We start from the raw sequence: 14165 nt of genomic DNA on the forward strand, positions 1-14165 counted from the left end.
CCATATTGACAGCAATGTATGACCCAACCTCAATGTGTGCAGGTGTTCTGTTTTTCAGTAAAAGCACTGTATCATCCGCATACATTAGTGTTGAGCAGAGATTATTTAGGTAGTTTGGGAGGTCATTGACAAAGATGATGTAGAGAACAGATCCCAGGACTGATCCTTGTGGGACTCCTCTCTGTATGGGCAATGGTTTTGACTTGATTTTCTTTTTTACACCATCTGCAGTTCTAGTTATTTCAACTGTTTGGTTCCTTCCTTGTAGGTAGCTTTTGAACCATTTGGCAGTTAGGCCTCTGACTCCCAGTTTATCCAGTTTACTTAGTAACATCTCATGGTTGATACAGTCAAAAGCCTTACTGTAGTCTAGGAAAATTGCTGATGTTGAGTTTCCTTCTTCTGTAGCTTGGATAATGAATTCAACGAGGCTGGCAATCGCGGAGGTTGTGGAGTGCCCCGCTGTAAAACCATGTTGTCCCTTCATGTGAATGTTGTTTATGGTGAAGTGTTGTAGAAGTCTGGTCAATACAATTTTCTCTAAGATCTTAGAGAAAGTAGATAGTAAGGATATTGGTCTGTAGTTCCCCTGATCGGTAGGATCTCCATTTTTGAGTTTCGGGTACACTCTGGCTAGCTTGAGTTTTGCGGGGAAAATACCTTGCTCTAGCGATTTGTTCATTATGTTAACTAGTGGCTGTACCAATTCTTCCTCACATGTTTTCACTATTGCTGGAGATATCTCGTCTGGACCAGCGGAGTGTTTTGTTTTCATTGTCTTTATTATCTTGCTCACTTCCTGGTTGTCAGTTGGCCAGAAGAAGAGGCTACCAAGTATTGAGTCATCTAGTGTGTGTGGTACTTCTACGTCAGGTCTTTCAATATTTGCCAAGGTATCGTTGGCTATATTCACAAAGAATGAGTTCAAATGGTCAGTGATCGTAGCTGGGTTTTCTATTGTTCTCCCATTAACATGTAGTTTGTACAGTTCATTTCCACAGCTGTTATTTGACCTTTCTTTATTGATTAATTTCCACATAGCTTTAGATTTGTTGTCTGAGTCTTTAATAAAATCTGCTGCTCTTTGTTTTCTTACATTTTTTAGGTGGAGATCGTATTCTTTTTTCCTTGTATTAGCGTCGATCTTATTTTGCTCGCTCCCCGTAAGAGTATAGGTTTCTTTGGCTTTGAGGAAGCTGTCTCTCTTCAGCTTTAGTTCATAGTCATGTATCTGAGGCTTTCGTTTTTGTGAGATTTGTTTTCTGATATTGGGGCATGCTATATTTAAGTTATATGTGAGGGTTTCTATGAAACAGTCGTAAGAGGATTCAACAGACTCTTGTCCGTTTACATCTTCCCAGGTTTCCTTTTGTAGGAGGTGTTTCAGCAGCAGTATATTCCTGTTACTGAATTGTCTTCCCTCTATTACTGTTGTGGGTGGATGAGACTTATCTTTATCATAGATGCTGCATAGCCTGTGTGATCTGAGACATAAGCTTGTATTACTGTAGCTCTTATTTTGGAGTCCGGTTGATTTGTGCAGATCATGTCTATTGAAGTGGAGCTGTGGTCTGTAATCCTGGTTGGTGGTAGGTTTAGCCTGATAATGTTGTAACTGGTAAGTGTATCATTTAAGATTGATTGTTTCGGGCCAGTGCCTAGACAGTCAACATTAATGTCTCCCATTACTATTACTGGGCTCTTCCATGTTGGGATTTCCTCCAATACATTTGACAGGGTATCTACTGCTGTGGTAAAGTCTCCTTCAGGTCTGTACACCCCAATGATGTGGTAGTCTGTCTTGTCTATGGTGATTTTTATTCCTGCCACTTCACATATAAGCTCAGTGCTCCAGTCTGCTATGTTTAAGTTGGATGTGCTACCTGCTAGATCTTCCCTAACATAGATGGCTGTCCCTCCTTTGAGGCGATTCTCTCTCCTCAGATGCCACCTTTACCTGATCTCTTCTTCAGGTAAAGAACTAACATAATAAATAATTACAAACTAGGTTAAAATAAACAAATCTTACCAAAGCATTGTGGCACGCCTAGGTCAGGAATCACAACCACCATGTTGTTTGTCAACTTCACTAACTCTATAAACATGCACTTAATAAAAAACTATACACAACACTAATCATTAAAACTGAACTACGGAATACAGGTCACAATACGTCTTCATTTGTCTACTCACCACCTACGACTGACCAGAGGACACTAGCCAATGGTAATCGTCATGGCAGACAAAAACAAGATGGCGGAAATAAAAAGGAAGGGGGACAGGAATGGGCCCTTTCGTTATTATTGGTTCATGCGAGATGAACTACTTAAAACCATATTGTGCCTCCACATTGGTTTATTACAAATATCTGATCTGTTTGATACATTTGGTTTTCTCTTTAGTTCATTTTTTAGAATTGGCAACCAAAGCGGCCTAATCTCAACTGATGGTTGACTGATTGGTTCGTCTGCCAATTTAATGTATGTTGCCTCAATTAATTTCCTTTTGAAGAAATGTGGTTCCCGATGTATTATGTTGGCTTCATCCCAATTCATATGATGGTCTTCGGACCAACAATGGTGTGCAATTTTTTACTTTTCTGTGAGACCCTTTCTCGTGTTTTCTTTGTGCTCTTTTATCCTTACGTTTAGTGGTCTTTTTGTCTCGCCTATGTATTCCCTACTGCAACTACATTTTATACTGTAAACACAGTTTTTGGAATCCTGTGTGCCATTTTTTGGTTTTGTTTTTACGAAACTTTATCTAAGAGTGTTTTGTGTTTTAAACACGGTTCTAATGTTGTATTTTCGTTGTAATTAAATTGCTAGTAAACGAGGGTGGTAGTTAATTAAGGTTTAACAGTTGAGTTATTTAAACCATAACACCTATGTCAGTCTTGGCAATATTAAATTATTGCTGAAGATAACAAGATTTAGCAAACAGAATTTTAAAATGTTAAATGCCTCCTCAGGGGGCCCAGGTCAGCCCCGCCACACTAGTACAGGGGCGGGTGGCAGTACATAGTTGTGGTCTGCCAAGGCTGAGTACGACCCTCCTTCCACCCCTGAGATCTTGTCACGATTGGCGAATGCCTCATTCAACACGTAGGAAAGACACTGATAATCTATCAAAATTTAAAAAAAAAACTAAAAACACTATATACATAGTTGTATTTTTAATACTTGTCCAACTTCACTGATTTTCCTTTTCAGTATTATGTTTACAGTTTCTGTAATGGAGTAGGTGTTTCAATTAATTTTGTACTTTATTAAAACACAGGTAACTAGAATATAACAAACTCTTTTATTTACCAATGTATTAGAAGGGCAAAACATGATTAATTTCATTCTTGTGTATAATACTACTTACTTCTAGTAAAGTTATAATTACTAAACCAATGTGTATGGCATTGAGAGAACTTACAAGAGAAACTGTGTAGTAAAAATGGAAAAGGTTGTAAGTGCCAAAAATAAAAAAAATGACTTTCGGTGAAAAGCGAAGTAAAAGCCAAGCGTAATAAGATAGACAAGGTAGTAAGTGCCAGAAAAATTGCCCCTAGTTTGTAGAGCAGTCGGAAGATGTCAGCACCGTGTAAGAGCCGTGCGGGGTTGAAGTTGGAGAACGATGTAAGTCCACCCGCCATGATGTATGTTCCTTGTCTATTCCGTAGTTATTTGCTGTTGCCGGGCGGGCAGTGACGCTACGCTATGCTCGCCGCTTTACGTTTTGTGTTGTTTTACGTAGTGATTATTTTATTTAAGTGTGTTTGCGTTGTAACAGGCGTTGAAGTATTTATTAGTGCAGTGTTCTATCTTACTAAAAATGGAAGCACCTCCTGTTCGTAAGAAAGTTCTAGTGGAGAGAAGACGAAGGGCTCGGGAAAAAGGAGACAGTTATGTTACTTGTAAAGGAAAGACTATCCCCGCAAAAATCCCCCACCTCCTGAACGAAGCTGTTCATGTAAGTACCAATGCAAAAACTTGAGTAACGAACAAAAACTGATATTGTTTATGGAATTCTACAAAGTTGACGAAAAAAGCCAGGGAACATATTTACTCAACCACATGCAGATGCTACCTATTGCCCCGTAGAAGACACGGGAATTACGATGATCCCAGTGAGAGTAGACGCTCCTGCTCGTTTGCATACAACATTCCTGATGGTTCTGGCAAAAAACATACAAATTTGCAAAAAAAACTTTAAAGAAATTTTTACTATTTCTGAAAGGAAGTTGATTGGTTTACAAAACTAAAAAAAAAAACAGGATGCTTGATTTTCGAAGACAAAAGAGGGAAAACCCCTGGATCAAATGAACACAAGGTGAAGTATACAGAAAATGACCGTTAATCTGGTTAGGTGTAATATAAATTCTTTCCCAAGATACGAAAGCCATTATTGCCGAAAAGTATCAAGCAATGAGTTTTTGTCCCAGACCTGAACAAAACACAGAATGTTTATGGCATTTAAAACCCAATACCCTACAAGTCCAGTCAAAACTATAGTTTTTTATACAGAAGTATTAAAAAAAGATTTCCCAAAACTCAAGTTCAAGGCTCTTGCAGTGATACTTGCAAAAAATGTGATCTTTTTAAAGTGCAGATTTCATCAACGACCAATGAAAGGGCAAAAACGGGAAGTTAAAACTAAACAAGAAATTCACCATCGAAAAGCTGAAAAGGCCCATGTCTGCATGAAAGAGGATATTACTTTGTCCCAACTTCCAAATGGTACCGCTACAACATTATGTTGGACTTGCAACAGGTGTATGTTCGTGCCCATGCTTACCCATAGCACCATGTTATTTACTGCAAAGGACAAACCTTTCTTTGCTATAATCTAGGAATACATGTGGGGGAATAATGAGCTCAGCGTTTATTGTGTATGTGGCACATGAGGGCATCGGGGAGGTCGGGGGAGTGGAGCCAACTGAAATAGCTTCTTGTCTGTTTTTAAAAGTTGCTTGCTACTGTTCAAGGCCACTTTTTTCTCGGAGGGAAAGACTTGTAAATATGGTGGTTGCGACAACTTGTGGTGCTCAAAATAAAAACAGGGATGCTCTTATATGGCAATTATTTAACCTAGTTTCACCAAAAGGGTTTTTATCGCTTTCTTCCCCCCCCCCACCCCCCCCCCCCCCCACCCCCCCCCCCCCCCACCCCCCCCCCCCCCCACCCCCCCCCCCCCCCACCCCCCCCCCCCCCCACCCCCCCCCAAAATTTAAATTTAAAATTTTACATTCCAACATCATTTTTATTGCCATCCTCAGTCGGAATAAACCTGGATCAGATGTTTCTAATGCCACAGATGATAAAACCCAAGTGTAATGGGGGGGTGGAGGGTAATATAAAGCACCTGTTCATGTCACAGTTTGTTGTTGTATTTGTACAAGTGTAGGACTACAGTTTTGGATTTTACTTCGTTCGTATGCATAGGGTAGTTGTGAGTTTATGTTACGCAATTTGTACAAAAAATAAGAAAGCCATTCAATGTTACACTGTAGTTTGTAATGGATGACAAAACCTCTTCAGTTAATATTCGGATTCGTTGGAACTACGAATACCTAATTAATGTGTCCAATTGAATCCAAAAGGGGATAATTGATTAACCCTTTGGAGTGCCAAGTATTTTTTGAGTGGGTATACTGAAAAGTGCCAGGTATTTTTTCTAGTGGGTGTACCTAAAAGTGCCAGCCCTTTTTCAGGCATTTTGCAAGGTTTTTAGTAAAAAAATTCACAGTTCGATTATTTAATAAGCTATCAACATGATTCTTTTTTTATTTTTCTCTGAAAACTCTGTTTAATTAACATAAAATAACAAAGTTACCATAACACTACATTTAGGAATACCAAAAATGGACTTACCTAAAAAAAAATTCAAAAATACTTTATAATTTAATTTTTCAACGAAATTATTATGACCAAAAAAATTCATATCCTTTTCTTAGTCCATATCACTGGAAAGTGTATGCAATTTGTCTGTAAATCCTTGAAAAATTTATATTATTATCTTCAATAATGAGTAAGTTATACAACTTTTAAGAAACTATTGTCACATTGTTTTCTGGTAGCTATGGCAACCAAAAAATGTTTATATGTGAGTTTCATTAATTTAAAAGTTTGATCGGAAGTGTACTATAACAATTTATTTTGAAAAAATGAACGATTCTTCACAAACATTTCAATATGATATTATTTTTAAAATATTAAAGGTTACAATTTTTAGTGACTTTTTCAAGTCCCGAACGTCCGGTAAAATCGGGACTGTCAGCCACTTTTCGGCCAACTTTTTGTCGTCCGGTTAAAATCGGACGTTGGCACTTTTTCGGCCAACTTCTGTCGTCCGGTAAAAATCGGACGTTGGCACTCAAAGGGTTAATATTCACTTGCTAAAGTGACAAAAATTAGAATTGAATTTCTTACAGACCAGTAAAAAATAATGTTATTTCATACCTTGTAGATGATAGATTGCTTGCAACTAGATACATTACCTGCTATGCGCATAATGTACTCCAGCGTGACAGGATCCTCTATTGTCAGTTTATCTGACTGACATTTTATCTGGTGCTCTGTTAATCAATATTCAACTAGATATATTACCTGCTATATATCGAGTAATGTACTCCAGCGTGGACAGGATCCTCTACTGTCAGTTTATGTGACTGACATTCTATCTGTGCTCTGTTAATCAATATTCAACTAGATATATTACCTGCTATATATCGCATAATGTATTTCCAGCGTGACAGGATCATCTATTGACAGTTTACGTGACTTGATATTCTATCTGTGCTCTGTTAATCAATTATTCGACTAAATATATTACCTGCTATATATCGAGTAATGTTACTCCAGCGTGACAGGATCCTCTACTGTCAGTTTTATGTGACTGACATTCTATCTGTGCTCTGTTAATCAATATTCGAGCATCTGCAGTCAGACCTGTAATTCATTTTGGATCATTAAATACACCTTAACAATATAAATTTTTTTAATTTCAGGATTTATACCTTGTCTTTTCCCAACTTTTCATAAAGGTCTTATAAAAACTGTACAAATAAAAAAAAAACAGCATCAATAGTTTTGACTACTATTGTCATTTACTGACGTTAATCAAGTTCTGAAAGCCGTTTTAGCTTAAGTTTCTAAGGGATTTTAAATGTTAACGTTTATTTAATAATAACTGCTATTAAGATCCACTTTTGAGATTCATATTAATTGTAACAGTATCATACAAAATCCTAAGTAAAAATTTTAACTATGCAAGTTTTACCTAATTTTAGTATTTCAAGATATTGCTTTCAAACTCTTAATCTGGTAAAGTGTAACTGGAAAACATACACTTGAACTCTGTATATTACTTCACCAAAATGAGGGTGGCACAAAAATTTAATAAAGAAATCAATTTTATGCAGTTAAATAACTAACAATTTGGATAACAACTGGTTTTCTATCTTCCACAATTTCACATATTATTAAGCGGGAAATTATGGAATTGTAATGAAATTATAAAATTAGGTCTAGACCATTTGCCAAAATAAATATGCGTACATAATATTTTTATCTTAATTTTGAAGAGTTACTGCATTTTAATGAAGTTATGTAAAAAAAAATTATTTTTACAGTCTAAATTAATAATCCTCCTGTAGTAATCAGAAACAGTATGCAAATTTTACTGCTTATACTCCAACAAATCCTTTCAGTAACACATACCTGCAAAGGCCATCACCACATGATCATCCAGGAGGCATATTTTTTCGTACAGTTCTCTCCTCTTGCAGCTTTGCTACAGACTTCTTCTCCACCCCTAAAACTACTACGTCTGCGCCACGAACTCCAACCTGTTAATACAAATTTATTAAAATTGTATCTAAACTATCAGGATCAGTAACAGACAAATTTTAGTGGTTGTGATCAAGAGTGCTTGAAACAGAATAAAAATATTACAATACTGTGGTATTACCCGAAGGACACCAGCTTGCTAATTCACTTCCTTTTTGAAGGCAGAAAACAATAACAGATTGTCATAATGAAATGCAATTTTCATAGTAAGTCAAATAAAATCTTTTCTTTCGAATAATGTAATTTTTTTTTGTTAGGTCACTGGTAAAAAATACTCTTATAAAAATAATACCTCCAGATAATACCAAATATTGTTAAGTATCACTCAACCATGATTTTCTAATATCGTGCAAGAAATAGTTCGACTTTTAATGTTTCACAATGTCATAACTTGTAATTTTCATACCCTGCAGTAAATATAAAGTAATATATCGAATTACAATTATCGATATTCATGATTATTAAGTCATATATATTCATGAGTAACAAATCCTCGATATACAAGGGTTATTCCAAAAGTAAGATCTGATTTGTCGTAACTATTTAAATTTGGCACCAAGGACAAAACACGCATGTGTGCCAACTCCCGACTTGCTTTGCGTGTCAAGCGGCACCATTAACCCTTTCTGGGCCAGACGGCAATATATTGCCGCCATAGATCGCATCTGAAAAGTGCCAGGCGGCAAAATATTGCTGTCGGTGACATATGCGAAAAGCGCCAGGCGGCAATATATAGTCTCCTTGATATTCATCGTTTTCTTAAAATAAATGCGACGTCAAATGATTAAAGTTTTATGTATTTTTATTCCCTAGTATATTTGTAGATAATTAATATGAATATAATTTTTATTTTGGAGGTCTATTCATTTTTATTTCGTAACTGTCCCAAGACATTATCAGCTGACTCGATCTTTTGTTGTTAATTCTTTATGCTTTAGTGTAATCGTACTATTGTATGCTGGATTCTTCTTCAATTATTTTATTTTGTGGTTGTAAATATTAGTAGTGTTAGTTGTTACGTGCTTAGCTATTGTGTGTAGTAGTTACAATGACTGACAATTTGCGATCTCACGGGAGTGAAATTGTAAATAGCACATTTGTAAATAGAAAAAGTGTAAATAAATTTCAAATAAAATTGTGTAAATATTTCTTGGTAAATAGTGTTTTTTAACTGTATTAAAACTGTTTATGGATCCTACAATCATCTGTTTACTGGTACATCCATAATGTGAATATTTATTTTAAGTTTCTTGCAATTTAAGAGTCAGTTGCTTTAACATTTATAATATGTTGCGAAGTACAATTATGCGTATTTATACAAAATGTGTCATAAAAAATTTATTTATGAGAGAAATAACAAAAACTTTTGTATGGTTGTTCCTGTCTAAATGTACAATATAATAAAATAGCTTCCCACAACTAAAATTATTTTTTCCTTTATTAGTTATTTGCAAAAAAAAAAGAATAAAGAAATAAAAAATTTTTATGTAATCTATTAAAAACATTATTTTTTTATTTTTAATTACCTACTTACAACTACATCTATATGTTTTTTTTGTTGATAGTATATATCTATATGAGTAATTTGGTGCAACTTTTAGGTCATTCTCTAATTTTTATGAAAAATTATCAATTTTAATATAAGTGACTGCAAAATCGCCAATTTTAGCCTGGCACTTTTGACTAGTCACAAGGGGATATATAAGATGTGAAAAATTTTTGCAACATCTCATATTATTGGTCATGGCCCTGAAAGGGTTAACGTTGTTTCTGTTGCTGTTTATAGTATCTGTTCACAATCTTTAAAGACAACTGATCAGCCCGCCGATTATGAAGTAGGTGCATTAATACGGTTTTTGTCTGCAAGAAACATTTCTGCGGCGGAAATTCATCTGCAGATTACTGAAGTTTACGGTCCTAACATAATGAGTGACAATAAAGTGCACAAGTGGGTACGAGCTTATAATGAAGTACAGGAAAATGTGCATGATGGCCGACCATCACTAATTCCAAACGATTTGGACGAAAATATATAAACGATGAAGACGACGACGATTCGCTATTTCAGATTTAGAATAGGTTATTGATAAAAAAAAAACAGTTTTTCCACCTCAGCAGCCATTACACTCAAATATCATACACATGATTTAAACTTTGTTTGGATTAATTTGGAACATTAATGTCGAACTGAATTAACATTATAGACTTTTAAGATTGTATTATGGTGAAGCTACATTTTTTGGAAATTATAAGGTTAAAGGCCGACCTGGCAAAATCACGAATTTTACATTATCAACGTATTTCTGCTCATCCTCCTGAACAAAAATATATATAGTTTTAGGGGATGCAAATGATAAATAACATGGTTTTAGGGGGTATATTCATAAATAGTCAAGTTTTTAATGTTTTAATGTCCTGTTTGTGTGCTGTGTCTGGGTATTTGTAAATATTATCTGCAGCTGGGACTGATAGCGTATCTGTTATCTGAGCGCTTCAGGGCAGAAGTCAGTGCTTCACAAGATATCGTGTACTGTAGGTTGGATCGAGTGAGTGCGTGACAATCATGGATCAACCATTCCACCAGTTTGACAAATCGTGGTGAAATTTGTGTCGTAGTGTTTTCTCTGGCATGTTAAGACTTTACATTTTGACCGACAGGAGATTGTTTCCTTTTTAATAGAACATGGAATTTTTAATAATGGGTGTATTTGTTTGTCGTTTGGTCGCGTATTGTTTTTAAACTGGGAGACTTTTGATGCTTTGTTTGTGACAGAAAAATTTGTAAAAAATGTTTTGAATGTCGTAATTTTTAAAAATTGGCCCGGGCAGGTTCCTTTTTTGAAAGACATATTTTGGTTTGGTGACCACATTGTTGCATTTGAAGCCAGCGAGACAACGCTATATTTCGTTGGAGTTTGGCGTTCTGCACATTCTGTGGAACACACTAATGGTAAGTGTTCTCTATTAATGTCCATTTATATATTTATATTACAGGCTTTCATGATTTATTAAGATTTTACACTGTATACATAATTGCCTTTGTATTACAATTTTCAATTTATATTTCTGATCAGCCCCTCTAGAATTTGATATTTTACTGATAGGTACTATCTCGAGGGATGTTTTTCTTTCGTTGACATCAGTGCAGGGCAGCACCTGCCGCAGCGCGTACTTGTCAGCCACTCGTCTCAACCTGATAACAACTAATTAATTTATAGCTCGAAATTAAGAAAAACATTATTCATTAGGGTCAAAATTCTGCTCATTTCATAATTAGTTTTCATTTATGTTTGCAAAGATGACGCTGCATCCGATGACATCATCACGGGCACCAAAGGTCACGTGATGCCCGACATGGCTGTACAACATGGAAATATTGCTCCGCACGTCAACAGTTGTTCCATTTTTTATGTTCTAAAACTTCGTTATTTCTCATTTGCACCCCATCAAAACCTTATAGTGTTTTATTTTTTTTTTTATTATTATTTATTTTGCCGCTCCGGCCGTTACTTTCACAATTACCATATTTTTATATGTCAAAGAAATGTACATATTTGAGATTACATAAAAGTCATAATCTCAACTTTACTAAGTCTGAGCAGCGAAGTAGTACTTACAATAACTTTTTAGGGTCTGTCATTTAAAATAATTCTAATCGATATTCGATTCCATTTGAGTGTTATGCGCTCATCATACTGCAGGCCTCCTAATGTGCATTAGAACTACGAGAAGTGGCTCCCATAAATTTTACTGCAAGTTTACGGTTTGACAGGTAAGAAAAGAACTAAGTAAATTAGGCTAGGTTTCCATTATCACCAAAGGATTTAAGTTAGCTGGAGGTGACTATGACACAAAGCCTAAAGCCTTTGAGAAATCTATATAAACTATCCACCTACTTGCCATCACCAATCATTAATATACAGTACATTAATATTTGAACAAAGCCTGTACGATTACTTACTGCAGTAGATCCTTTACGTACAGCTTCTTGAGCGTATTCTACCTGGAGAAGATGACCATCCGGTGAGAAAACAGTAATAGCCCTGTCATATCTTGACGTGCCCATTTTAAATACAAATAAAGATAATTAAAATAAAGTAAAATTCCTTCGATCAGACTAACTGAATAAAGATTGTATACGAAGAAAACGGACGTTATATTTTGAGGCTCAATAAGTGCAAATTCACGTTTAACCTCACTGACAAACCAAACCAATAATGAGAATGAGAATCAAAACGAATGAAATAACAAAATTCTGTTGTATGCCCTCTTATGATAAAGGCATAGAGTAAAGAATTACAATGAAAAATATCTTTAGTTAGCAAAGATATCCATAGATTAAAGGATACATTATATGAATACCTATATGGATTAATAGAACATTCTATCTAAAGTAAAAGAACAAACAAAATAGGAGGTGAATTAAACTTAAAACATCAACAGAATTAATTTATCAATTGTATTAATTTCTAACCAAACTTTAAGCCAACTAATAAGACATGCCAGAGCATGTTAGCCCGTCATTGTAAACTGTGAAGCGCATTGGTTTGAAGGTTTTGTTATTGAAGTGATCCCAGCGGGTTGAAGCTAAAGATTCATTTGGGTCATTTCTTGGTCAGGCATTGAAGTTGCCTATCTAAAATGTCATAGATAGACATTTTACAGAAATGAAGTTTGTAACATGTTATATAAACAAAATATGGTTCCCCTTGCATAGATGTAAGGCTGTGGATCTCTAACCGAGAGACCATGGATTTGATTCCCGGGGAGATCAATAAAAATATGCAAATGGATTTGAGACATTTCACTTTATAGGACTTATACCACTAGATAGATAGATAGATATCTTTATAGCTCTATAAACATTTACATGCAATGGATCTCGTCACAAAATGATGCAATTACAATTTGAAAGTTTAAACAGATCAAGAATTATATTCAAATACCTATATATACATTACATAACAATGATAATCAATCATGCAGTAAACGCATGGTTAAATCACGGGCATAATATCGTTTAATCAAAACTAAAGCAAAATCAATAGTTAATAAGTAAAAAATGTGTTATTTAAGTAAACATAAAAACTCCGGCGCAAGACATTCTTTTGAAGTTAACATGAGAAAGTAACATGGAAAATGGTTACATAGTCAAAATATGAGGGGGAGAGAGTGAGAGAGAGTGGTGGGGAGAGGGAGAGAGAGAGAGTAATTTTACAGGCTAAAATCGTTCAATATAAAAATAATAGATAATATTATAGTAATTGCTGTACCCTATCTCCCTTGTGGAAACTCCCTTGTGGGTACGGTCCAATAAGCGGACCCGGTTTTTTATATCGAAATTGGCAAACGATATTACTTAATCATAACCATCGATATAATCAATCGATACTGATGAATTATTTTTAACAACTTAAATAATCTATATGAACAGCTGTAAAACACTTTCAAATAATACAAGGTAATATTTTAAATTTCACGTAACATTGTGTATTAAAATGGCCGTCAATCTTAGGAAGCTTCACGAAATTGCTTTAAAAGACGATAAAATATGTTTTTTATGGCTTCAGGATGTTGGGTTAGTACCTAAGAATCCATTATGTGATATTTGTGGAAAGGTAACAAATGTAACTGTTAGAGGAGCTAACATGGTCGTCTTCAGATGCAAAAAAAAGAAGGTAATGGTGGACACAACTTTAGTAAAAACGTTTTCGTTCTGTTTCATTTAGTTAAAGTTATGAGTTTCCCTGATTTTGGTTATGTTCATTTATTATTTGTTATCATTAAATTCACATTTTAATTTAAACATATGATTGTTATTACTTTTATATCGATTGATAGTCTGTGATTCGATATGCGAATATTAGGTATCGATGATTATATTCTTCGATATAAAAAACCGGGTCCGCTTATTGGACCCTACCCTGAATTTGCAACTTTTTAATGTTTTTTATAAAAACCCTTTCCGCATAATTACGAACATTCAAAAAAACCAAATCGACTTTAATATATATTATTCATGGTTATTTATTAGTTCACAACATACATGTATTCAAGCTAGACAGTTATTGTACATTGTTCATATTTATCATCACAACTTCTAATATTGTAGTTATGTATTGTAGATAGATTTTTAGAGAATATGATGTGTTAATAATAATATATATATATATATAAGGTTACTTAAACGTTCTCTTTCTTCAATATTAGTTGGTTATTGTAAAATTATTGGTAAAGTTGGAAAATATAAAGGATAAATGAAGCTGCATTACATAAATTTAAGTCTGCCTTTTCATGTAAAAAAATAGAAGTAAGTTTAGTTTTATA

The 14165-nt window shown here is 34.7% G+C and overlaps 1 protein-coding gene across 1 annotated transcript; it reads right to left on the reverse strand.

The window, feature by feature from the left end:
• Window positions 1–2981: 2981 nt before the first annotated feature.
• LOC124365537 (proteasome subunit alpha type-7-1-like) lies at window positions 2982–12107 on the reverse strand. The gene is given in 5 exon segments (XM_046821525.1): window positions 2982–3124; window positions 6870–6938; window positions 7710–7752; window positions 7754–7837; window positions 11800–12107. Coding segments are annotated over 5 exon segments (444 nt in total). The 5' UTR covers window positions 11905–12107.
• Between the last annotated feature and the right edge of the window lie 2058 nt (window positions 12108–14165).

This window comes from Homalodisca vitripennis, chromosome 6, assembly GCF_021130785.1.
Source record: "Homalodisca vitripennis isolate AUS2020 chromosome 6, UT_GWSS_2.1, whole genome shotgun sequence".
NCBI lineage: Eukaryota > Metazoa > Arthropoda > Insecta > Hemiptera > Cicadellidae > Homalodisca > Homalodisca vitripennis.